The sequence below is a fragment of the Apodemus sylvaticus genome, chromosome 19 (genome assembly GCF_947179515.1).
Source record: "Apodemus sylvaticus chromosome 19, mApoSyl1.1, whole genome shotgun sequence".
In the NCBI taxonomy this organism is placed as follows: Eukaryota; Metazoa; Chordata; class Mammalia; order Rodentia; family Muridae; genus Apodemus; species Apodemus sylvaticus.
Window position 1 is genome coordinate 44,711,598 of NC_067490.1, and position 25,888 is coordinate 44,737,485.

Here is a 25,888-nt window from a genome sequence, read left to right on the forward strand (position 1 = left end):
TGAGAGAAGGTACCAGACGGATCACTGCATAATTTCATTACAAATTCCTTCCCAGCAAGGGTGGGGCATGATCCTTCCACCTCGTTTATTATCTGTTTGCTAACTGGCCCGTTACCATTTAAATTCCAGGCTGGTATTTGCCTGAGAAGTCTTCCTAACCTGTCAAATGTCACCTCTGTGTGTCAAGGGCTAGCTCTCAGAAAGTAATATGCTACACAGCAGGGAGAGTGGTCAGAAACTGTCTGAGAAAATAGGAAAGCAGACAGAACTGATAATACCAATCCTCCCTGGGTTAATCTTGTTTGTGAGATTTTCTTATTGAGTTTGCCTTATGTGTAAGATCTAAGATTTATGATAACGTTTAAGATAGTGCTTTATATCACGCCAAAGTGTCAAACAGAAGACCAGTGGTAGACACAACTTTCCACGTACCCTCTTCTCTCTTGTCACAAGAATAATACACAAAACTCATTTTAGTGCTGTATACATATATAAATTCAAATTGTTGTAGAATATGGCTGGCTTCGGTGGGGAGAACCGGGAGATAGGACAGCGCGAGCCAGGAGCGGCGGTACCAGCCTCTGGCTTCTCTCGTCCCTCGAGCCATTAGGTTGACATCAGCTTTAATTTCATGAGTCTTCATACATACAGTGGTTATTTTAAAGAACTGAAAGAAACTAATATGTCCCAGAACCTCTTAAGTGGTGATACCAATATGTTTAACAATTGAAAACCGGTGAGGAGACTTAGCCTTGGTGTCAGTGTGAAGGGTGGGGATCAACTGTACCTCAGATGAAAATTTGGATTCTACCTTGCCATTCCCTGTGTGATATTGTAACTGACGTTTCCTATGCTTAAGAATCTTTTTCTTCCAGACACCTTATTAAGCATCTTTTAGTGGTGAGATTAAGTTTGTTCCTCTGGGAACAGTCCTTAGGGACAGTTTTCTCCATTTCAACAGTCCCCAGACAAGACAAATATCTCTTCCTACTGAAACCCTTGGCTCTTGAATGGATCTCAATTACAAGGACGCTTTTTGCTGAGATTGGATAAACTTTTATAGCCATAAATTTCGTTCTTTCTGTGATTTGAAGAAATGTACTTTTTAAATGATGGTAAATTTCATATGTAATTGTATAACCCAGAGCTTCCCCTAAGATACCTTTTAAACAGAAAGGCATATGTACACTTCTGTCATAGGAGCCTTAAGATGGTCAAGATGCAGGATCTACCTTTGTACAAGCAGGACTCTCTCTCTCTCTCTCTCTCTCTCTCTCTCTCTCTCTCTCTCTTTTTTTTTTTTTTTTTTTTTTTGGTATTTTCAAGACAGGGTTTCTCTGTGTAGCCCTGGCTGTTCTGGAACTCACTCTCTAGACAAGGCTGGCCTCAAACTCAGAAATCCACTTGCCTCTGCCTCCCAAGTGCTGGGATTATAGGCATGCCCCATCACTGTCCGGCACAAGCAGGACTCTTAATACCTTCATTAGACTATAAATATGAGCTATCTCTTGCATGTATCTGTAGAGCTCTGAAACAGTACCTAGCAAGGTACATTTTTAACCTTGCTGTTTTGCTTATTTGTGTGTGTGTGTGTGTGTGTGTGTGAGAGAGAGAGAGAGAGAGAGAGAGAGAGAGAGAGAGAGAGTCTTGCTACATAGCCAGCTGGCCTGGAACTCATGTGTCATCCAGGCTGGCTTCACACTTGCGGCAATTCCTCTGCCTCCGCTCCTGGGTGCTGTGATCACAGGTGTGCACCAGCACAGCCAGCAGACAGATCTTTGAGACACAGTTTGCCTTCCAGAATCATACCTGGCGTTTGCTTTCCAGAAAATTTGCTTCGCAGGTCCACAGGTCATTCAGCACAGCAAATCTGTCCACGTTTGCGTGGGCCCAGCCCCGGAGCTGGCTGCCCTCTGATCTGCAGTCCTCTCTGTGACCTGGGAAGCAGGCAGTGGGAATGGTTAGAGACATGCCTTCTCAAAGTGCTCCATCTCTGAAGAACTCAGAGACAATTAGCTCCATCTCTGGAGTAGATCTGAGCTGGTAACAAGGACTCCCCAAAGAGGACTGAAGAGCTACCTGCCAAGGACCAGGCCTGAAGTCCACACATGCTGACTTCCAAGCTAACAAGAGATGTTGTTTTTACTTTCTAAATTTAAAGACAAATTTTAGTAATTCTTTCTTTTTTTCTTTTTCTGTTTTTGATATGGCTCCTCACTGTGTAGTACTTCATAGAACTTGCTATGCAGAACAGGCTGGCTTGAAACTCACAGACATCCACCTGCCTCTGTCTCCTTAGGTCTGAGATTACAAGTGTGCACCACCACACCTAGCTCAGTAAAATGTTTTTGTCATTGTGAGACTGAGTAGCTGAGGCTGGCCCTAAACTCACAATGTAGCTGAGGATGACCTTGAACTTCTGATCCTCCTAACTCGACAGCACAAGTTGAGCCCTGATATCACAAGCATGTACCTCATACCTGGTTTATGCACTGCTAGGCATCAGGCCTTGGGCCTCCTGTACCCTGGGTGAGCACTTTACCAACTGAAGTATATCCCGGTCCTCTATAGACTGTTTAGAAGTAAAACCAGTTGACGTGAAGTCTATGCCAAAATGTCCTGAATTTACAACTTTAATGGCAGAACACACATCTCTTCCTTTTAAAAAACTGGTCTCTGGTGGTTTAACAACTCAGATTAATATAGTGTTTGTTCCATATGAAGTGTGTGTATTTACGTGTACATATGTGTGAGTTTGTGTGTGCTTATGTGCAGGTATGCATATGTGTGTATATGTGTATATATGGGTGAGTATGTATATGTATGTGTGTATATATGTCTGTCTGTATATGTGTGTGTCTGAATGTGTGTCTATGTGTATGTACATGTATGTGAATGTATATGTGTATGAGTGTATGTGCATGTGTGTATATGTGTATATATGTGTGAGTGTGTATATGTGCCCCCCACAGCCTTTTTGAGCGGGAGTTTCAAAACTCTGCTAGCCACTGCTTCCCACCTAGGGTGGAGCGTTCAGACCAAGGTGAAGCCTATTGTTCCCCAAGGATAACCGCTTCCTGAGAGACACTAGCTGCCACCTGACGCCAGCCTCCTGCGGAGCAAGCAGAACCAGTTTCCAGCTTTTGGGGGAAGGGTCTTGCCCCACCTATATATATTTGGAGACCTTCATTAAACGTTTAGCCTTGAATAGGAAACTCTTCTTGGCTTCATGTTCCTCTTGTCATCCTGTTCCTATCCCCAGCTTTCCTTCCAGGGAACCCAGTAAACCATTCAAATGTAGCCGCGGGTGGCTACGTGTATATGTATGTGTATGTGTGTGTGTGTGTGTGTGTGTGTGTGTGTGTGTGTATGAATGTGTGTGTCTGTATGTATGAGTGTGTGTATGTTGATGTGTATGTGTATATATGTGCATGAGTGTATGTATGTGTGTATGTGTGTGTCTGTGTGTGAAAAGTGTGTATGTATGTTTATGTGTGTATATGTGAGTAAAGTGTGTATTTGTGAGTTTGTATATTTTGTATGTCTGTGTGAAGTGAGAGAGAGAGAGAGAGAGAGAGAGAGAGAAGAGATCAAGAGGTCAACCTAAGTTGGGGAGGAATCATCTGTAAGTTAACAGTATAATCAGTGGAAATAGAAGCTAAGAGCTGAAATTAAATGTTCTAGAATGTTCAGTGCCTGATTTAGATACAGTTGTAGCAATGACTGCGTATTCTAATATATTTGTAACATGTGTAGTGTCAAATTAACTCTTTGCAGGATCTGAAAACGAGTCACAGATTCTTTGATGAGCATTTTAAAACACAGTGAAGATGGATTACCTGTCACAGTCCACACACGTTTTTAACACAACACAAACACCTTCTAAACTCTGCTTCCTGGGCCGCGATGTGTCTACACAGCCTAAGCTCTTTCCAAAGGCAACAGGAAATGCTTCTGTGCCATCCTAAGGGAAAGATCCTTACCTTAGCTACTTTTAAAATTAGAAAGTTTAGGCAGGAAAAGGGGAGGCGGAGCTAGGAGTTAGAGAGACTTGGAGAAGTTGCAGGAGGGGTAGAGAAGGTTAGAAATATTGAGATAAATATTGGCTCTGGGAGAAAAAAAAGAAAGTTTAGGCAGTGTTGCTGAAAAGAAGCAAACATGGTAATTATGGGCTGCTTAGCCCAATCCTGAGTCCCCCATCTGGGGTGCCTGGCCTTCTCTCAGCCAGATCACATGCCAGTGATGTCTCTGCTCCTACTGAAGTTTCCTCAAGGTCAAGTGGCTCAGGAAAAGCATCATTTATTCCACTTGCTCCTTTGCTTCCCTGGGGTCCTGTACCAAGCACACCCCTCCCACCCAGGGTGGGATAGTGAACGTTCCCGGGCACAGCAATCTAACAACAGCGAGAGTTGCAGCTGATCCCTTAAAAAGCATAGCTTCACCTTAAAAAGCATAGCTTCACCACAAAAGTGTGTGTGTGTGTGTGTGTGTGTGTGATTTGTTTTTTTCAGTACTGGAAATCCACAAGAGCCTTGTGCACACCAAGGAAGCACTTAACTATTGAACTTCACCCCTAGCCCCGGCCAGTTGGTTCTCTTTTAATCTCTCTCCTTACTTTTTTCTTTCTCAATGTAATGGCTGGCAATGAGCAGCAGCTCTGACTCCAGTTCCTTCCAATCCTGCAGGGCGCTGTCATACATGACGTACGCGCCGAGCTGGTCCTGGGTGTGGATGCAGCCAGCGTGTGTGGTGTGGAAGTCATCCTGGTTCTCGGCTTCTGAGAACTCTAGGAATTGGATGCTGTGGACCTGGGGGGGGGGGGGAGCCAAACCGCAAAGTTACTGGGAAAGGGGGAGTTGGAGCTTGTCAGTCCAAATGGCCTGGGCAGTGGGCTGTGGTGCAGAGCCACAAGCACTCTGAGGGTGCAAAGAGCTGAATTACACACACACACACACATACACACACACACACACACATATATTCAAACACTGTGAAACCTTTGCTTACCACAAGGAATTCAAATATTTTTATCTCTCCCACCTTATAAGACCTTTATGCAAGCGTTCTAATCCTCTCACCTGATAAAATTTTTATTTACACAAAGGCCTGATGCTTTCTTTTACCTTAAGAGACTTAAGTTCTTTATTTAAGTCCTTTATTTCCTTTATGCTGATTGGTTAAAACCAGCCAGTTGTGAAAGACTGTGAAAGATAGTGAAGAAAAGACACAGTCACCTGTATTAGAATAAAAACCAAGTAAATTTGCTGTCTCTAAATGCTTGCTTATTCGCTGCTGTGAACTGTACATCCTTTCAAACAAAACTCTGCCTTGCCAAGACACTTTGATTGGAGCAGTGGACTCTTTATTTGGGACCTTGAACTTGCTTCTAACACACACACACACACACACACACACACACACACACACACACACACGCACACACAGACAAAGAATGCTGGTAGGACGAGGTTGTTCTTGAGGCACATAAATTAGTTTGTTTTTCTAGTTAACTCCAGAGCAACTGGAAAGGGCACCCAGTATGTCAGGTGTGGTCTGTGAAGTCAGAGGCTGGGTCAGAGCACAGCTAGGATCTTACCCTGGCTGAGCCATGGCCCTTAGGTCATAAGACAGGCAGAACATGACCATATGGCAATATCGGGGTATCTTTGAGGATGATGAAGTCTCTCAGCTCTTGGTGGGCTTTGCTGGGAGTGGAGAAGTCTTAGGGTCCTGGAGACTCTACAGCCACTAAAGCCACCCTGTGCCAGTGGCTTTGGGGTTGTCATCTTAGAAATTCAAACAATGGGACTCCTGGACCACAGGATTTTTATGAGAAGTTTATTATAGACTCAGGAATGGGGGGGGGAGGGCCTTAAAAGGAAATGGATCAGAGGTCTCCTGTTGTAGGGAGGGTCCCAGGAAATGGGGGCTGTCAGGTTGCTGAGCTGGGGCTTTCTTGGATTTGGTTTTTTATTTTGTTTGTTTGTTTTTGTTTTTGTTTTTTTGAGACAGGGTTTCTCTGTGTAGTCCTGGCTGTCCTGGAACTCACTCTGTAGACCAGGCTGTCCTCGAACTCAGAAATCCGCCTGCCTCTGCCTCCCAAGTGCTGGGATTACAGGCGTGCGCCACCACCGCCCAGCTGGGGGCTTTCTTTATAAAGGGCTTATGGCAGGAAACTGGGGTGAGGTAAGGGGAAGGTGGTGAACTGGTTAGTCCAGCTGGCCCAACCAGAGGTGCCTCTTCTCAGTTTCTGTCACTCACACGTTCAGTGGAGAGGACATTAGAAGACAACAAACAGAGACTAAAACTCTCTTCTTGCATCTCTGGCCCCCACCAAAGACTTTCTCTGAATTTCTGCCTTCAGGTTGCTGCCTGACCTGAAGAGGCGCTCCTCTTCTCTCTACTCTCATAACTGTCTGGAGTGTGTAACACCACACAGGGGAAGCACACCAGGGTCACAAACATGAGCTGATGGAGAGCGAAGCACGTTTGGTTTAATTCTGTGAGGTCTGGGCTCGAAAGGCTCAGGGGGTAAAAGCACTAAGCAAGGAAGGCAGATAAGCTGACTCTGAGCTCCAGAGCCCAAAGAAAAGACAGAGTGTGGCACATGTCTGCAGTCCCAGCTCGCTCTCCTAGGCATGGGAAGCAGAGACTGAGGCGTTGCCTGGAAGCTTGTGGGCCAGGCAGCCTAAGGGCGGCAAGAAACAAGAGAGACTCTGCCTCAAAGCAAGGTGGAAGATGGGATCTCCTGAAAGTTGTCCTCTCTCTCTCTCTCTCTCTCTCTCTCTCTCTCTCTCTCACACACACACACACACACACACACACACACACACACAATTGATCAGTTAATATTTAATTCTATAAGTTCCTCCAAAATGCATCTGCAGTCTCAAGTCTTAGTACTTTATTGTGTTGGATAATGTCCCCCAAATTCATGTATGCTTGGAAACCTTTGGACCAGACTTTATTTGGAAACAAAGTCTTTACAGAAACAATCACATTAAAAGATCATCCTACTGGGTCCGGGTAGGTTCTTATCCGTAGGTAGGGTCTTTACCAAATGAAGGGATTTGGAGATTGACAGGGGCGGGGGGAGGTTGCACAGGAAGCTATAGGCAGAACTTAATGTGATCCATTTGTAAGTCAGGAAATGTGAAGGGGACCACTCACAGTGGCACACACATGTAAGCCCAGCTATGCTAGAGGCTGAGACAGGAGAATCACAAGCCACAGGGCCGATCTCACCAATTCAGTGAGCCCTAATCTTGAAATAAGACATGAAAGGCTGGGAAGGAGAGCTGGGCTGTAGGTCAGTGGAGTGCACGCATAGCTTGTACGAGGCCCTGGGCTTAACTCCTAGTGGAAACCAGGAAGGGGAATAACATTTGAAATGTAAATGAAGAATATATTTAATTAAAAAATAAAAGAAAAAAAACAGAAACTGAGGAGGGTGGGCACGAAGAAGAACAGGGAGGAAGACAGGAGGAGGGGCAGGTAGGGAAGAAGGGGAGGAGAAAAGGAGGGAGGGATAGGGGAGAAGGGGTGGGGACAAAGAATGGCCAGAATTGCCCCAAATTACAGCTGGTGAAAGAGGGTTGTACGGTGATCCTCTAGAGTCTTCAGAGAGAGCACGGTCCTGCTGAGTCCTTGGCTTTGGACAGGTAGCATCCAGAACTGTAGCAGTCCATTTCTGCCTGTCATGAATTGTAAGACCGGAAAAACGAGGGCACCCCAGCGCCCCATGCCTCAGAAGGCAACACCCATATCACTTGCAGGAAACGGTCTCAATGCAACAAGCAAGAGGATTCTTATTCCAGAGCTCTGGGGTCCACAGTCATACACCACGCAGGGGTAGAGGGCTGTGGAACCCAGAGTGCAGAATTGGAACAGCTTTTATAAGTTTACAACAAAGCCTGCAAATCGCAAACCAATCATTCCTTAGCATCAAGAGCCCGTGTAGTGCGAGCCAATCGATTTGTACCACTCCATAGTTTTTCGGTCAATCAGTTTAAATTATCGGAGCCCTTGCTCTGTGGACCAATTAGTTTCCTATTTTCTTGGAGAACTATAGCTGAGTGAACTCCTGGGTTGGGGTAATGACGTAAGCAGTTTATAGAAGCAAGATAAGCAGATAATTAGCTCATTCCCAGTTACCTTATGGGGCCAGGATCACCTATTCAAGGCCTTTTTGTCTAGCTCTTAACAAAGGGCGGGCTCTGGAATGCGACCTTTTACCTAGTTTCTAACAAAGAGCGGCTCTGGAATATGAAGTGTTTGGGGCTCCTTAGAAGGCTGGAGTTAGAGCTGCTTTGGAGATAGCATTTTAAACTTCTGACTTCTTGGGGTCATTAGAGAGTTAGGTTGTACTTTCTATCCTTTCAGAACCATCCACTCCTTCTGTGGTGGCAGTCCTAGGAACTATCACACTACAGTGAACATAGGGTTCCTGAGAACCCTTGAATTGTTCTGGGGTGGGGGGACAGTTTAGCCACAGCTGCATAGAGAAGATTAACCTGTCCCCACTGCTCGCTCGCTCGCTGCCTGTGGGCCTGTGGCTGCGATACTTTCCTGCACCTTACCCCCGCCTTTAAGCTTTCACAGAAAGACCCTCGTCCTAAAGGCTTTGTCTGTGGTCTAGAAAGCCGGTCCTGCAGTGTTGTTCTTGGAGGAAAAGCAGGAAAAGGAGGGAGTCGTTAGGGTCTGAGTAGAAATGATTGCTAGGACCTTTGGAATGATTCACGAATGTTTAAAGTCTGGAGGGTAACGGAGACTGACACTTACTAATGCGAGCTTTAGGCATTTTTTTGCAACATAGATGGTACTCATCTGACTGGGTTAAATTTTCCTAAACTCTCCTGTGTTATCATTAATGGTGATTCAACTATTCAGACTGCTCAAAGCTGCTGGACAAATGACAAACTCATTAACTTCAGCTTTTAAAAACACTTTAAAAAACATATTCTGTGTGTGTGTGTGTGTGAGAGAGAGAGAGAGAGAGAGAGAGAGAGAGAGAGAGAGAGAGAGTGTGTGTGTGAGTGTATGTGTGAGTGTGTGTGAGTGTATGTGTGTGTGTATGTGAGAGTGTGTGTGTGTGTGTGAGAGAGAGAGTGTGTGTGTGAGTGTATGTGTGTGAGAGCGTGAGTGTATGTGTGTGTGTGAGTGTATGTGTGTGTGTGTGAGAGAGAGTGTGTGTGTGTGTGTGAGAGAGAGAGAGTGTGTGTGAGTGTATGTGTGTGTGTGAGTGTGTGTGTGAGTGTATGTGTGTGTGTGAGAAAGAGTGTGAGTGTATGTGTGTGTGTGAGTGTGAGTGTATGTGTGTGTGTGTGTGTATTGGCATCCAGCCTCTTCTTCACCCCACCCTCCAGGACTAGATATCCCAATCCTATTAAAGGCCCCAACTGAAGGTACTGCCTGGTGTGTCTCACACTAAAGCCTGGTGTGTCTCACACTAAAGCGTTAGCAGCTGGGAGGGTTTTCTATGACACCATGCCTATCACTTAGGAGACGAGAGACATGACACCCTGCAAAGCCCCAAGATGCTCACCCTACAGTCATCAGGAGAAGGAGCTGCCATTTGTCTCCCCTCTACCCGGACATTTCTATTTTTCACCCCAACCCGGAACAAACAAAATGGGACCGAGCCTCTTAGTGAGGGCAGTTTTTAAAAACTCTATTAGCACAGTATCTGTCATCATAGCTATAGTAGGAGCAATGTAGGAAAGAGAAAGAGGTATGCGTGTTACCCCGTGTTTGTTTGAAGAGCGTGTAGAGCGTCCTCCAAAGGTCCCAGGCCACAAGGCAATCCCGCCTGTGACGGAGCTCCAGGGAGTGAGGGGTGGAGGTGTGGGGTGATCAGAGTGGATCTGAGTGAGTCGAGGGGTCAGAGGCATGAGGACTTGAGGAAGAAGAGTGCTGGCCTGTGTACTGAGTGGAAGTCTCGCCCCTCATGCTGAGTGACTGAGGACAAGAAGACTCAGGCTGCAGAGAGGCCCTGTGGGTGATGGCCTAGAGCCAGCGAGTGGGTAACGTACACCAGATTCCAAAGAACTCAGGCAAAAGGACGTGCACCACCTCACCACATGACACGGGCCATATCAAAAATTAACCTCATGTTTCTTTGCATGTTTTAAATGTAGCTTCTAGGAAACCTCAAATTCTATACAAAGTTCTTACTATGCTTCCACTACCCAGAGAGATGTCTAAACGCTGCCATATGAGCAGCATTTAACAGTAAAATTTCCTGTTTTATAGATATAAGAGGCTTATGTGAGGAGCCCCAGTCCAGAATACGGCTTGCTGGAAGCTAAAAAAAAAAAAGTTTTATTTATTTATTTATTTGCTTAATTTTTTTTAGATTTATTTAATATGTATACAGTGTTCTGCCTACATGTATGTCTAAAGGCCAGGAAAGGGCACCATATCTCATTTTTCACAGTTGTGAGCCACCATGTGGTTGCTGGGAATTGAACTCATGACCTTTGGAAGAGCAGCCAGTGTTCTGAACCTCTGAGCCATCTCACCAGGCCCCATAAGTTTTATTTTTATATTTGTGGACCTAATACCATTTTCCTTAACATTTAAAATTCATTTTTAAGACATGCAGTTATTGCATTGTGTGTGTGGGTGTTCATGCCATAGAGTGTGCGGATGCACACATACGCATCGCAAGCCTGGAGGTCAGAGGTTAACTTACAGCAGTCGGGCGTTTCCTCCTACCAAGTTGGTCCTAGGGATTATACTAGTCGTTTGTCTGCTGGCCTCTAACTCCTCCATTTTTGAGATGATCGCACTACACAACCCAGCATGGGCTCAAATTCATGATCCCTGGGCCTCGCCTCCAGAGTACTTGTGTTACAGGTGTGTATAAAACACTATACCTATTATCTTTGGGGAAACAGAGGCTAGACTGACTCCATGTAGCCAGTGCTGGCTAAAGATGATCGTGAACTCCAGATATTTCTACCCGGCCCTTGCAGCGCTGGGATTATAGCTGTGCATCCCCATGTTTGGCTTAATTGAGTGTCATTTTTAAAGGCTTGAAAACAGAAAGGGGACCCAAAGGTGCTTGGCACGTTGTCAGAGGGTCCTGTAAGAATTTTGTGAGAACACTTTTGAGACTCGGGCCGAGAGAGAGAAGGATCCTTCTGATTCTGTTCACTATGAAATACCAGCTCCCCGGTGGTCTGACTCTTTCCTTCCTGCTGTGGTTCCAAAAACACCGGTCCCTGCCAGTGTGTGCTTGTTCAGTTGCTTAGCTATACAGGGTCTCAAACTTAAGTCCCCCTGCTAAGTTTCCCTGAGGCTGTGATTACATCACAGTCACCTCGCTCAGCTCTGGCCACTGAGTTTTGTTGTGATTCCAAAGTCAATCCTCTTTTGCTACCTTTTCACTAACATACATTAATTGTACAATGGAACAGGGTTCACTGTGATTTGTACATATGCACATAATCCGCTTCAGGTGTTTCTACTTAGCCCTCATTGTCCTCTCTGGTCTGCAGCTCCCAACCCTCAGCCTCCACTTCTGAACGGTTATTCTACATCAGGTTTATTTTGCTTATTGTGACCTTGCCGCCTGTTACCCCACCCTGTTAAATGACAGTAGGTGCTAAGAAAACACAGTTTGGAAGAGGCACTCATCAGAAAATAAAAACTCAGTGGAATAGCTCACCGTGTGCTCAGCAGGTGTCCCGTGGACATAGTGGTGTGCTCCTAGGCCTTGCAAGGTGCCCACGCCTCCTTTTGACACATTTACCCAAGAACTATCTCCCAGAGTGGGGACCAGGGTCCCTGAAACGGAGGTAAGGCCTGAAGTATTCATTGTTAAAGTTCGTTCAACAGATCTGAAGAAGTTAAGAACTCCCAAGCAGATGCGCTGGAACAGAAAAAGTAGAATCACCGCATTGCCCTTTGCCTGGTTCCAACCCTCACCTGATCCAGAAGGTACTGATTTCTCGAATGAGCATGTGCACACTCACACACACACACACACACACATACACACACATGCATGCACACACATGCATGCACACACATGCATGCACACACACATGCATGCACGCACATATGCATACACACAATGCATGTACACACATATGCATGTACACACATATGCATGCACACACATGCATATGCATGCACACACACATATGCATGCACACACATATGCATGCACACACATATGCATGCACACACATATGCATGCACACACATATATCCATGCACACACATATATCCATGCACATACATATATCCATGCACACACACATGCATGCACACACATATATCCATGCACACACACATGCATGCACACATACATATGCACACACACATACACACACACACACACACACACACGCAAAGTCAAAGAGTTGAAAGTGTGAAAACGTTGCTATTAAAGGCAAGGATGGCCCCCTGGTAGACAATCTGACATCTCCAATTCCTGAAGCCGGATGTGCCATCATTGCCCACCTGTAGCTCCCGGATGTGCAGGTGGCGCAAACACAGGAAGGATAAGTAGGCCCCTCTCATCAGGACCGGATTCCTGTCGGGCTCAGTCCCGTCGCTCAAACCCAGCAGTTGCAGGGCCACGGCATAACTGTATCTTAAGCGCACAGAAGAAAAAGAGTAAGCACTTCTCAGATCAGACGGGCTCGGGAAATCTACACATCCCATGGGCTGTGAGCCCCAACTGAAGGGGATCTTTAGAAAGGCAAAAGGGAAATAGTTGCTCCATTTGCATAACTATAAAAAGACAATTCACTGAGCAGTTACCCACTAGAAAGACAGTCATGGGGAGAAAGTGAATTCAGATACATTGCCATGTTAAGATGCTAATGGCTCTGCATTTATTTTGACTTCAAACGATTTTGAGATCACATGTAAGCCACACACTCCTCAGTCACTCAGTTTCCCCCACAGTTTTAATTAGTTTCATTCCCGGGAATCACCAACGGAGAAATTTAATTTACCCTGTCTCTGGTCTCTGCTTCAGAGACCCATCAGAACTTTGGCTGAGACGTGGGTTTGCAGGGTCATCATAGCTTGGCTCCACCGAAAGGCTGTCTTCCTTCACATTTTCTGCCTATCAAAAAATACATTTATGATATTAACAAAATCACAGGTCATCATAGAAGTAAATGTCATGATCTGAATATTAGATGTGTTAATAAATGTGTTTTAATCCTAAACAGCACATGAAAATCTAGATTTCCACAGTGAATGAGAGAGTAACTATTTTTAAACTTTTTTAAAAATTTATTTAATGTATGTGAGTACACTGTTGCTGTCTTCAGACACACCAGAAGAAGGCATCAGATCCCATTACAGATGGCTGTGAGCCACCATGTGGTCGCTGGGAATTGAACTCAGGACCTTTGGAAGAGTGGTCAGTGCTCTTAACTGCTGAGCCATCTACCCCTCCGAGAGTAACAGATTTTACCAGATACATCTTTCTTTTATTAACACCTTTAATTCCAGCACTCAGGAGGCAGAGACAGGTAGATCTTTGTGAGTTTGAGTCTAACATGGTCTACAGAGTAAGTTTCAGGGCCCTTTACTCTCTCTTTTTCTGTGTGTGTGTGTGTGTGTGTGTGTGTGTGTGTGTACACACACATGCACATGTGAGCGTGCCTGTGTGCTTGAAGGTATGTATGGGTGTGTGCACATGTCTACATGTGCCTGGAGAGGCAGCCAGAATTTCCGGTTGGGTATCAGCTGCCTTGTTCAGTCACTTCTCCACAACCTCCCCCCCCCTTCTTTTTCTGAGACAATGTCCCTTATGACTGGCTGGGATTCCAAGTTTAGAAAGGGCCCATGTATGAAAATATCTCACACACTCATCTTTTCTGGTGGCCAGGGCCTTTGGTCATCTACCTGGGGCCCCAGGGACAGGCATGGAGGCGGTGCTATCTGTGGTCTGCCCTTGGCTCTCTGAGCAGCCTCTCTAGTTACCCTCCTTTCGATCCCTAGACACATAGCCTGTTCTCCTAAAGTGCGCTCATTCATGGTGACCCATGGTGGCAGAGGTTCAGGAGGAAACCCATCTGGGTTGTGCTTATTCTGGTATCTGCTTCATGGGATTGCAGTCCTCACAGTAGAATCTGTTGAGTGTTCCAAATAGCCATTTTCCTCCTTGACGCCAGCAACTGATGATCCGTCCTGGCACTAGACCACTCAAATGTACTCGACATTTCAAAGCTTGTACTAGCAGGTGTAGCCCCATGATGAATGGATCGAGGGACAGGAAGAGAGGGTCAATGTGGCAGCCATGTTAGCACATCTGGAAATATCCCAGAAAAATAGGTTCCCAAACCATTCTTTAGAACAGGGAGACAGCTAGGGCTCCATTTCAGGCCACATGATCTCAGGTACAGTGGCTACAGTTGTTGAAAGTTCATGGCAGACAGAGCTGCTCAAGGGTTCTCAGGGAGGCCTCAGAATAACTGCCTCCATCCATCTCTGGAGTCAGACTGGAGAAGTGATGGCGGACATCTCTGGTGTGTAGCCACTGAGAACAGGCAAAGGCTCTACCACTGCTCACCAGCGCTGCAGCCTGCGTGTGGTGCTTCCTGCCAGGAATCAGTCCATGGGGTTCCAGTCCATACCAACTCCTTACACATCACCAGCAGAGGAAAATCACTCAACGTGTGCTTTCTCAGGGAGGTGGCAAGAACACTGACCTGACAGACAGGTCATGGGACCCAGAGTTGCTGCATAGTCTGGCTGGTCCTTCCCTTGTCCTGATCAGGATATAGCTAAATAGGTTTTGTCTTTTTCAAAGACTACGAAAGCCCTTGGTCCATCTGATCCAGGGCTATCTTAATCATACACCACCATCAAGTAACAATAGTAAGCAAACTTGATGTCTTTCCTTATTTCCCAAATCCAGACTTGGAGTCAATACAGAATTAGAATTGTGTTAGGAAAGAAAAGCGGGCCTTTGGGATTAATGGCAAATAGAAACTAAACCAAATGGTAGCAGCAACATTGTTAACATAAGTGATACCCAGCTAAACTAATCCATGTCCAAAGGCACGGGGGGGGGGGGGGGGGGGGGGGGCCGGAGCCAGAATGCTCATTGGTGGCTGATGGAGGAAGTGCGTCCTTTGTGCTGGAAACTTGGCTTCTGAGTCGAGTCTAACACAACACAGACTGAAGAAGAGCCTGTTCCTTTCCCCGTTCCCTGCTGGGAACTCAGCCCAGGTCTAGAAGATGTCAGTCAAGCACTCCTGAGCTACACACAGAGCCTGTAGGTCTAGGTTTGTTTTTATTTATTTGTGGGGTTTTGTTTGTTGTTGAGACAAGATCTCACCATGGACCCTTGGTTGGAGTTCATTATATAGCCCATGCTGGCCTCTGATTCTTGATTCTCTGGTTCCTTTGTACTGGGATTACAGGCATGCACCATCACATCTGATTTAAGGAAGAGGGTAAGGATTTAAGGAAGGGGTAAGGGTTCTGTCCTCTCAGACGTGCCCTGTGCTCTGCCTGCCTCTGTGCAGGGCGTCCTTCAGAAAGATACTTACCACGGTTCCTAGCTGCCACTTGCCAGCTTCTGAGTCTGAGTGCTGACCTACCCGCAAACGGATGCTAAAATGAGCTTAACTTCCACACGCTTGCCATACAGCCCCAGAGAGTCAATCCATGCCACGGCCAGCACTCCTCCCAGGTGACATACTCATTCAGTCCGGTCCCACCTGATACCTACTCAGCATCTAATGCAGTGACATGAGTCCTGGAGGGGCTCGGCTCTGTGTAAAGTGACAAATGCTTAGAGAGTTCACAAATTATGACTCTGGAAAATTCAACTAAAAAAATATGCTGGTTGCTGACACAGAACTTCTTATCTTGAAGAGTGTTGTTGTCCCCACGCTCAGAACGTTCTTTCCCGAGCAGCTACATGTGGCTGGCTCCTCAGCCTCCTCAGGTCTTAGCTCACATTATTAGGTCTGCATTAATAGGTCATAGACAAATAATAGCAAGTTCTAGTTTCAGAAGCATAGGGCACCAAGGTCGAGACAAACGGCCACTGACGCTGTGTAGAAATGTCCTCTCTTCACAACGCTGTCTGTCTGGCTTCCTGCCTCTCTCAGACAACAGCCATCTGACCGACTTCCCAAATTTGGTCTTTTCCTTCTTTAATCTAACCCACACACTGCTGCCACATAAACCCCCTTAAAACACCCTTCTGCATATATCACACCCCTTATAGGACACATCGCTATTCTGTCGAGAGTTCATGGTGTTCATAGCCTGTCTTTCCTTCTGCATCAAAAGGGCAGCTTGTCTTTAAAGTCTTTCACATGAGCCTTCCTCTCCCCCTCATACGCTCTCTCCTCTGCGCTACCCTATGCTGACCTCGCTCCACCGTTTAGGTTAAGGCTCTTCTTATTTTTGGAGTTTCCCACAGCACACAATGCTGCTCTGCTAACGGCACACAGGGTTCCGCTGGCTGGGCACTCGGCTATGGTCAGCCCGGGACTCGCAGCCTTGCTGCATAGACACAGATCTGTGAAACCCTTTGACCGGAAGGAGAAGAGCTGCACAGTGTACATCTGTCCATTCCTCTCTCCGAGGAGCACCACTGCTCTCTCATGATTATATATTCTGAATTTCTGTATAATTATTATATCTTAAATGTTATTCTTCTTCTTAACTATTATGGTATTTAGGCTGCATAGATGATAGAGCTTTGGTGCAGAGGGCGGATGACTAAAGGTGACACACGGGGCCAAAGCGAGTCAAAGGACTATGTGTTCCTGTCCTACCTGATAGAGCTTGGGGTTGCTATAAATATTCTGCCAGACTTGGTCATAGTTGCGCGGAGGCGGAGCCTGAGAAGTCGGGAGAGATGACCGATGTGGAGCCGTAGGCACTGTCTTGGCAGCGTGATCCTGGAGAACTTGCATGACTCGGATGGGGTCAGAAATCTTCAATAGAGCAGGGAGAACAGATGGTTAGTAGATACAAGGAGGCCGCTTGCTTCTTTTTTGAAACTTATTTGTTTAGTGTGTGTGTGTGTGTGTGTGTGGGTGGGTGGGTGGCATAGCATATATGTGCAGGTCAGAGAATGAATTTTTGAGAGACAGGTTATCTCCTTCCATCATGTGTATCTAGGGGATCAAACCCAAGTTGTCAGGCTTAGCAGCAAGTGCCTCTACCTACTGAGCCACCTCACTGGCCCCTGGATCCCTCTCTCTAGCAAGAATCTGGAAGGAGCCTTAGGTGGGACATCATTCTCTTAAAAACATCCAGGTTGAGGAGACAGCACGAGTGACTGCTTGCCTGGCGCGCCTGCAATCACAGGTTCTCACACCAGCGCCACATAAACCTGCCGTGGGCGGTACGTACCTGTAATCCCAGTACTTTAGGGGTAGATGACAGAGGATCAGAATTTAAGGTCTTCCTTAGCTACATAAGTGAGCGTGAGGCTGGAGTAGGATATTAAGAGTGAACTAAACTCAAACATTAGGGTTACTCAAATACATTCATCCATTTGACACCATGTAAATTCAGGTATATGTGCCAGCTTATTTAAAACTCAGATAGCATCCTCACGAGTGTTACACCAGTGAAAAGACACGCACGCACACACACACACACACACACACACACACCCATCAGCTCTTGGTGCAAACCTGTCCTCTGTTAGGAAGCTGCAGGAGGTGAAGAAGGCGCCAGCAGGCTGGTGTGAGGTAGCCCGTGCTTCCTAAGGGCATGGCTGTGAGCCCATTTCCCTGACTTTCCCACAGAGCAGGGCATGCATTGCAAGTTTAGGTGGGAAATCACCATAAAATTCACAGGGAATCTCCAAGAACTCCCAAGAGCCATATAATTTGAAAGGGTGGGGGAAAGGCTGGGGGACTCACACGCCCTGAATTCAGAAAGTGTTTCAGATAAATAGTCATCAAAACAATATGTCGTTGGCATAAGGACACGTCGTCACAGGTCGATGGAGCTCAGAGGTAAACGCCAAGACCACTGAGTAGGAAAAGATACGGTCTGCATTAATGATGCAGGAAAACCAAATAGCCAGATGCAGATCAGTGAAGTTTCATTCTTGCATGCAGAAATTAACTTCAAATGAATTGCAGACAAAAAAAAAAATAAGCCCTAAAAATGCAAAACTCTCAGAAGAAGCTTCAGAATACTGGATTTGGCATTTTTTTTTTTTTGTGAGTTAAAAAAAATTTTTTTTAGATTTATTTTATTTAACATATTTGAGTGTTTTATCTGCCTTTATATATGTGTACCACATATGTGTCTGGTGCCCCTGGAGGTCAGAAGAGGGCATCAGATCCCCTGGAACTGGAGTTATAGATGGTTGTGAGCCATCATATAAGGACTGGGAGACAAAATCAGGTTCATTGTAACAGTCATAAGCCCTTTAAGTGTGCACCCCTTCGCCAGCCCCTGGGCTAGTTTATTTTTTACTGTTGGGTTTTGAGAAAGTAGCCTATAGATAGGAGAAAAACACTTTCTAGTCATACATCTGATAAAGGCAATACAATATATAAAGAGCTTCTGCGACCTAACAACATAACATAATTACTATAAATTTAACATCAAGGCAAAAGGCTTGGACAGACACATCCTAAACATGATTATGGGTCATAGGCTATATGTGTACAAACAGCCAAGAAGCATATGGAAATAAGCAAAACGTCACCAAGGAATACATATTCTCTCACAGCCAATAGGAAGACACTACTAAAAAAACAAAAACAAAAACAAAAACCAAACAACAACAAAAATGGAAAATACCCATAATTGGTGAGGGTGTGGCAAAACTGGAGTACCTGCCTACTGCTGTTTGCTACAATAAACACCAAATGCTGAAAGTTAGAGCTGATGCGTGATTTCGCTATTTCACTTCTGGATATACACCCAAAAGAATCGATGACAGGATGTCAGATATTTACACACCTGTGTTCATTCACAACAGAATCCCATGAGATCTACCAACAGGTGGATGAATAGACCTTAGTAAGTACTTACAAGGGATTACTATTCAGCCATGAAAGAGAAGAAATTTCTGACAAATTTTCCAATATGGATGCCCCTAAAAGACATTGTGCTAACTGGAGTAAGCCAGTCATAAAAAGGTTAACATAGTACCTGAGTAGCCTCATTTGAGGTTTCTAAAGAGTCAAACTCATCAGAAGAGGAACTAGGGTGGTTATTTGGAGACCCCCCCCCCTGGGGTGGGGGAGCGATGCTGGGGAAATGTTCAGTGGGGGCAGTGTATCGGTGCGGTGAGACAAGAATGTTCTAGAGACCCATGGCCCAGCCGTGTGAACGTTTTCATCAATAATGAACTCTGTACTTAAAGTAGCTAAGACAGTACATTTCCTGGGAAGAGATTTGTGCCCAACCTTGTTTCAGAGATGAGGAAGTTCCAGCGGAAGGATCAGAACTACTGCAGCTCAGCACTGAAGCAAAAACCCAGCTCTTTTTGACAGTTTTTTAAAAGACAGCATTTTATGTCACCCCGACTGGTCTGAAACTATCTATGTAGACCAGGCTGGTCTGGAACTCACAGAGATCTATCTGCCTCTGCTTCCTGAGTTCTGAGATTAAAGGTGTGCGTGTAGTATCAAACTTAAGGAGTTGACAATTTTTATTCTCTCCTAAAAGCTAGCTAGATTTTTAAAGTTTGCTGATTAGATTAGACAGTTCTAAATAAGAGGTCAGAGAGATCCCTGAGGTTAAGAACACTGGCTGCTCTTCTAGAGGACCCAGGTTCAATTCCTTGCACCTACCAGATGGCTCACAACCATCTATAACGTCTGTCTTTGGAGACCCAACACCCACTTCCAGACTTGTGGCATTAGGAATCATCATGGAAGCAAAACATCTACAAATTAAAAAAATGCATTTTTAAAAATTGAAAGAAAAAAAAGGCTCAAATTAAAGTCTTCATAGTGAACCCGTGGTGTTTGCTTGCATGCTTCTTCTTTTTTTTTTTTTTAAGAGAAAGAACATCTCATATTTTTTGAGGATGACATTTAGCAAGCCTCTTACCCACAATAGAACATCACTATTTTCTTACCTTCAGAAACTTTGACTGGAGGCGCATTAGCTCATCTATTCTGTTCCGTTCTTTGAGTCTGATCAACATCTTCTTCTGCCAAGGGTCACATTTTGGCTTGACCTAATGGATGAATGAGTTCATGGGTCTCAACAAAAGCCGCACTGAGAAAGATCTGAGGACCTGCCAAGGTAGATCCCGCGTCCCAACTTGAAGGTTTGCTGGGGCGTGGGAGGGCTTGGGAAGGGTCTGCACCAGCCACTGAGCTGTGGAAGGTGCCAGCAGTTCCTGTTGGCACCTGGCCTATGCCAAATAGGAGTTCCATCTGGACTTTACTGAGTATCCACAAGCAGGACAGGGGGCTGAAGACTGTACAGTCAAAACCTCGCTTTCCTATTTAGAAACTGTATCTCTAAACTTAGCGCTCGGAATACAAATTACATCATCAACAAGTTGATAATTCTCAAAGTCATATCTCGATATGCTCAGCTTTCTGGGTGCAGACTGCCTGTGGCCACCTGTGGCCAAGAGTAGCTATGACTGCATCCATACACAAAATGCTCAACATCCTCAAAACCAGATTCTTTTAAACTCAAGTTGTGCAGTTCCCAAGCACAGACTCTGCAGGTGACAATGCTACATGTTAGTGTCAAAAGGTTGGATGCTCTTGACTATTCTACCCAAGCATCTCCTTAATATCTATGCTTGGAGGTTAATTCTAAGACAGAAGGAGTCTGCCCCACCTACACTGACTGCCTAAGTTCAAGCCCAGGCAGAAACAATCTTTGGTTTCTTTCTTTGTTTTTTTCTTTGTTTCTTTGCTTGTTTGTTTGTTTCTTTCTTTCTGCCCACTGTTCAAGATGTACTGTGTCTCTCCAAGATTCATGTTGACCACCACCACCCCCAGCCCTACAACATGACGCTGTGAGTGAGACTTTGGAGGGAGGGGATACGCCCATAAAGGTAGAACCCTAGTGAGTTCCTCTCATAAGAGGCCTGAGGCTGCTGTGTGTCTCTCCTGCCACGTAAGGAGATGGTAAAAATTCAGCAGTCTGTAGCCTGCAAGAGTGTCTTTGGGAGTTTCCAACTATGCTAACAGGCAGACCTGCTCAACTTCCAGAAATGTAAGAAGCAAAGTTACTTTGCTTATTAGTTACACACTTCATTGGGCTTTGCCAAAGCAGTTTGAATAAACAACTGCAGCAAATCGTACCAGACTTTCAGAGTTTGGTTCCCAGCACACACATCAGGCAGCTCCTAACTGCCTACATCTCAAGTTCCAGGGGTCTGATGCCCTCTTCTGGTCTACAGTGGTACCTGCAGGCTTGTGACACACACACACCCACCCACCCCCCCACACACACACAGGCACACACACACATACACAGTCTTTAAAAAGAGGCTCCTTTCCTTTATATTACAATCAAACTTTATCAATCACGGATTCTATATTTTCAATTCTACCTGCTCATTAAATGTATTTGTGATTCCATTGTCAATCATGGTCATTCACAGACAGGCACAGAGCTGGGGACAGTGGGCACCTTCTAAGCCAAGGCAGAACAAGACAACATTCTTCCTTATGGACACCCAAAACAGGTGGCCCTTTTGTGTGTGTTTTAGAGCCATGTTCATTGTCACTTTGGTCAGTAAAAACATCCCCCCAAACACAATCCTACGGTGTTGGCTGTGTCTTAAATCCACACTCCCAGGCTGTGGCAGTGTCTGGGGAGCCATGCCACATCACTCACAAGGACTTCCACCTCTTCCTATCAACGTTTATGAATCACTGATAAACATTAAACAGAGCATCTTTAAACAAACAAACAAAAAAGACACAATAAAACAGGACTCTGGGGTTAGGTCTGTTTTCTTGTTGTTTTTCTTTTTGTGAAAGAAGGTCTCACTCTGTCGTTGGAACTACTGTATTTGAAGATGGGCTGGGGCTCACTGTCAGCCAGATGCTCCTGAACTGGCGGCAACAGCTCTCACCTCAGCCTCCTGAGTGCTGGGACTCCTCCAAGCATGTGCCACCACAGCTGGGAAGCTCTGTGTTGACTGACACCTTGACTGTGGGCTCTCGGGAATCTAACCTTGGGTTTCTGGATCAGCTAAACCAGTGTTTCCAGCTCTGTTTAGAACACAGACTACCTGACTAATGAAACTCAGCTGTAGTTCATATTGACAATGCTGTAGGCTTGAATCCTACTGAACGGGCATGGTTTGTGACTCTTTAGCACAGAGGGCATGACATGGTAAAAACCCAATGGTAGTTTTAAAGTGAGTGTTTGCTTTTCATTAATCAATTATATTTCGGAGTAACTGAAGAGTAATGGTAGATGTCTGTAATTCCCAACACTTGAGAGGCCAAGGCAGGAATAAGGCCAGCTTGGAAAAGATCTTCCCTCAAAAGTTGTGTGTGTGTGTGTGTGTGTGTGTGTGTGTGTGTAGCTTTACCTAAGCATATGAAAATTCTGCCTTGTATAGTAAACATATTAAAAAAATAAGTAAATGAAAAAAGAAATAAATCCAGATCAAAGAGTGGGTGTCAAGTGTGGGGGAACATCCAGCTCAGATGGTTGTGCAACTACCTTCAACCGAGAGCCAAGGCAGGAGGAGAACAGGAGGGACCCAGAGCTCAGGATGAGGTTTTCGGAGTGGTCTCTGTTGAGGACAGGTAGCATGTCACACACAGTTTGTTCAGGGTACTAAGGAGAGGGAACAAAGGGACCAGAAAGGCCTGGTATTGACAGGGGCCTGCTCAGTTGGAGAATGGTTTTGGCGTTGCTGACATCACCCATAGGTGACTGTCGCCTGCCACCTCCTTACCTTCACGAAGGGAGTCCAGGTGGCTCTCTTCTTCAGGGTGGATGCGGGTCCTGACATAGCCGGATTCTGCACTTTACCTCTCCCGGCCTCGTAGTCTGGGAATGTCCACATCCTTTGCTGCTCCATGAAGATGCTTTGGAAGTTTTGAGAAACCTGAAGAGGATTGAGAAGAGAGGGGCAGCGAGCTACGGCCACAGCACGTCAGAAGGTGCCTGCTTCTCCAAAGTGTTCAGAGAAGCAGAACTTTGGGTTTTCTTCTCTTGTTGTCCACTGTAAGCATGCTTTGCCTAACACTTTGGTTTCACTGACTAAAGCTCTCCACCCGCCCCAGCTGGGTGCTTGCACAGAGCTCAGCTCTGTGCCCAACTCAGTGTTACAGCTTTTTCTTTCTTTTCTCTATTTTCCTTCTTGGGCACCTGCTGAGATTTATAGATTGTCTGCTCCAGGAGTTTCCTCTTAAAGTCTAATAAAAACAAAAGGAGAAGGGGAGGGAAAAGGAAGAGGAGAAGGAGGGGAGGGAGAAGGGAGAGAAGAAAGAGGAGGGGAGAGAGGAGGGAGAGAAGGACAGAAGGATGAGGAGGAGGAGAGGGAGGAGAGAGGAAAGGAAGAGAAGTAGGAGGGAAGAAGTGAGGCAGAGGAGGAAGAGGAGGAGAGTGAGGAGGAGGAGGAGGGTGAGGAGGAGGAGGAAGAGGAGGAAAGTGAGGAGGAGGAAGAGGAGGGTGAGAAGGAGGAGGAAGAGGAGGAGGATGAGAAGGAGGAGGAAGAGGAGGAGGGTGAGAAGGAGGAGAAAGAGGAAGAGGAGGAGGAGGAAGAGGAAGAGGAAGAGGAGAGGAAATTTGCTGCCTGAGCATGAGGAACTGAGTTTGGATCCAAACACCTATGTAAAAACAAAAACCCAGTGATTAACAACATCACTATTGGATTTGGAAATAGGAGGGTCGTCTAGTCTCACTGGCCATCAGCCCAGCTCTAAGTTCAGTGGGTGAGCCTGTCTGAGGGTATAACTCAGGGAGTGAGAGATCAGGATACCAACTTCCTCTTCTGGTCATCACACACATGTGCCCAGGTTTGCACTGCACACAAACGATGCTCACCACACACATGTATGTGTACACATACAAAAGAAAAATGAGGAGAAGGATGAAGAGAAGGAAAGAAGTGGGGCCTCAAGGGAAATTGTCCTGGATCTCGAAAAACAGCCACTAATTTATTCTGTCGCTCTCCATGTGTATGTATGTGTATATGATGTATATGTATATGATGTATATGATGTATATGTATATGCTTATGTACATGCATATGAATATATGCATCTGATGTATATATATCTGATGTATATGGATATGGTGTATATGTATATGATGTATATGCATCTGATGGATATGGATATGGTGTATATGTATCTGATGTATATGTATCTGATGTATATGTATATGTGTATGGGTATGGGTATGGTGTATATGTATATGATATATATGTATATGATGTATATGTATACGTGTATGATGTATATGGGTATGATGTATATGTATATGATGTATATGTGTATGATGTATATGTATATGATGTTGATGTATATGTATATGATGTATATGAATTGATGTATATGATGTTGATGTATATGAGTTGATGCATATGTATATGATGTATATGTGTATGATATATATGTATATATGTACATGATGTATATCTTGCCTGCATGTATGTCTATGTACCATTTGTGTTTAGTGTCCTGGAGGCCAGAGAAGGTGTCAGATCCCCTGGGACTGGAGTTAGAAATTGCTGTGAACCGCCATGATTCTGGCTGCTGGGAATCAAACTTAGGTCTTTCAGAAGAGGAGCCAGGGCTCTTAACTGCTGTGCCATCTCTCTCTCCAGCCCTTAACTGCTGCGCCATCCCTCCAGCCCTTACTGACCATCTCTGAAATGGCCCTGGAGGGAAACTGACTCATGAGGAGCTCTTCGCTATGACAGTATTTGACGGGGACACCTCTGTGTGGCTCATCACGACGGCCAGCACGCCTCACCTCTGCCGAGTGTCTATGCCAAAGACTGGAAATACATTACCACGTCCACTGATCTATGCTTTGGATTGGACTCTAACCATAAACAAGAAGGAAACTGGGAAACAGAAAAACTGCGGTTTTTCTGACTGCATGATAAACTAGAACTTCTGGGAGTTTAATAAATGCTGCTCTCTGCCGCCTGCCCGGGATACCGCTACTGAGAGGAGCTCAGATGCCGCCACTGAGCCTAAGGACCTGCCTCCTTCCCTTCAGCAGCGGCTGCGTGGCTGACTTCTGACTGCCAGCCCCTTTCTTGTCTGCTGTGCTCAGCTGCAGTGTACTGGGACTGGGACAGTTGCACCGTGATGTGAAACGTCTCAATGCCACTTAAGAGGAAGGCTTGGCTATCCAACATCTCGGTATGAGCTAGTTAAAATTAAATCAGGGTGAGGATTTCTTGCACTAATTACATTTCAATCATTCCCCAGCTATGTGTGATGTGTAAGCGTCAGAGCGTGGATGTGAGGACGAATGGACGCGTGGACTACGGACGCTGAGGCAGGGTATGGAGAGAGGTGCCATTCTAGGACTCAGCAGCAAAATCTTTCTTAAGGGGCCAGACACTTAATATTTCAGCTTTGGCAGACCATGACTCTTCAGGTGTGCACTGTGGTGTGAAAGCAAACCCCAAAAACACACACACAGGCCTGGGGAGGCCGGCATCTGCAGATTTGTGTTTTCACAAAATTAGTACGTGGCAGTACTAACCCCCGCCTTCCCTGGTGAAGGGACTGGTCTAGGAGCCAGCACTTGTGGGAGGCAATTAGTTCTCATGAATAGGCTGAGGCCTGGAGAGGCCTTTGCCCTCTACAGGGGAAGGCACGCACACACAAAGGTAGCATCTGTGAACCAGAAAGCCGTCCCAGGGTCTCGGCCATCAAAGCAGTAAGGAGCTGTTGGTGCAGCCACTCAGGTTGTGGCTTGTCACTTCAGTAGCAGGGATGGACCAAGACAGCTGGCT

At 45.6% G+C, this 25,888-nt stretch overlaps 1 protein-coding gene across 1 annotated transcript in view; it reads right to left on the bottom strand.

The window, feature by feature from the left end:
• The window catches only part of LOC127669996 (uncharacterized), a 150,238-nt gene that overhangs the window by 108,377 nt on the left and 15,973 nt on the right, over positions 1-25,888 (bottom strand). The window contains exons 8-15 of the mRNA XM_052164278.1: positions 22,862-23,014; positions 20,054-20,155; positions 16,770-16,931; positions 12,972-13,084; positions 12,472-12,604; positions 11,672-11,875; positions 4,616-4,808; positions 1,810-1,937 (exon numbers count right to left, since the gene is read on the bottom strand). Coding sequence (XP_052020238.1) covers positions 1,810-1,937; positions 4,616-4,808; positions 11,672-11,875; positions 12,472-12,604; positions 12,972-13,084; positions 16,770-16,931; positions 20,054-20,155; positions 22,862-23,014 — 1,188 coding nt within the window. The remainder of the gene's footprint in view (positions 1-1,809; positions 1,938-4,615; positions 4,809-11,671; positions 11,876-12,471; positions 12,605-12,971; positions 13,085-16,769; positions 16,932-20,053; positions 20,156-22,861; positions 23,015-25,888) is intronic.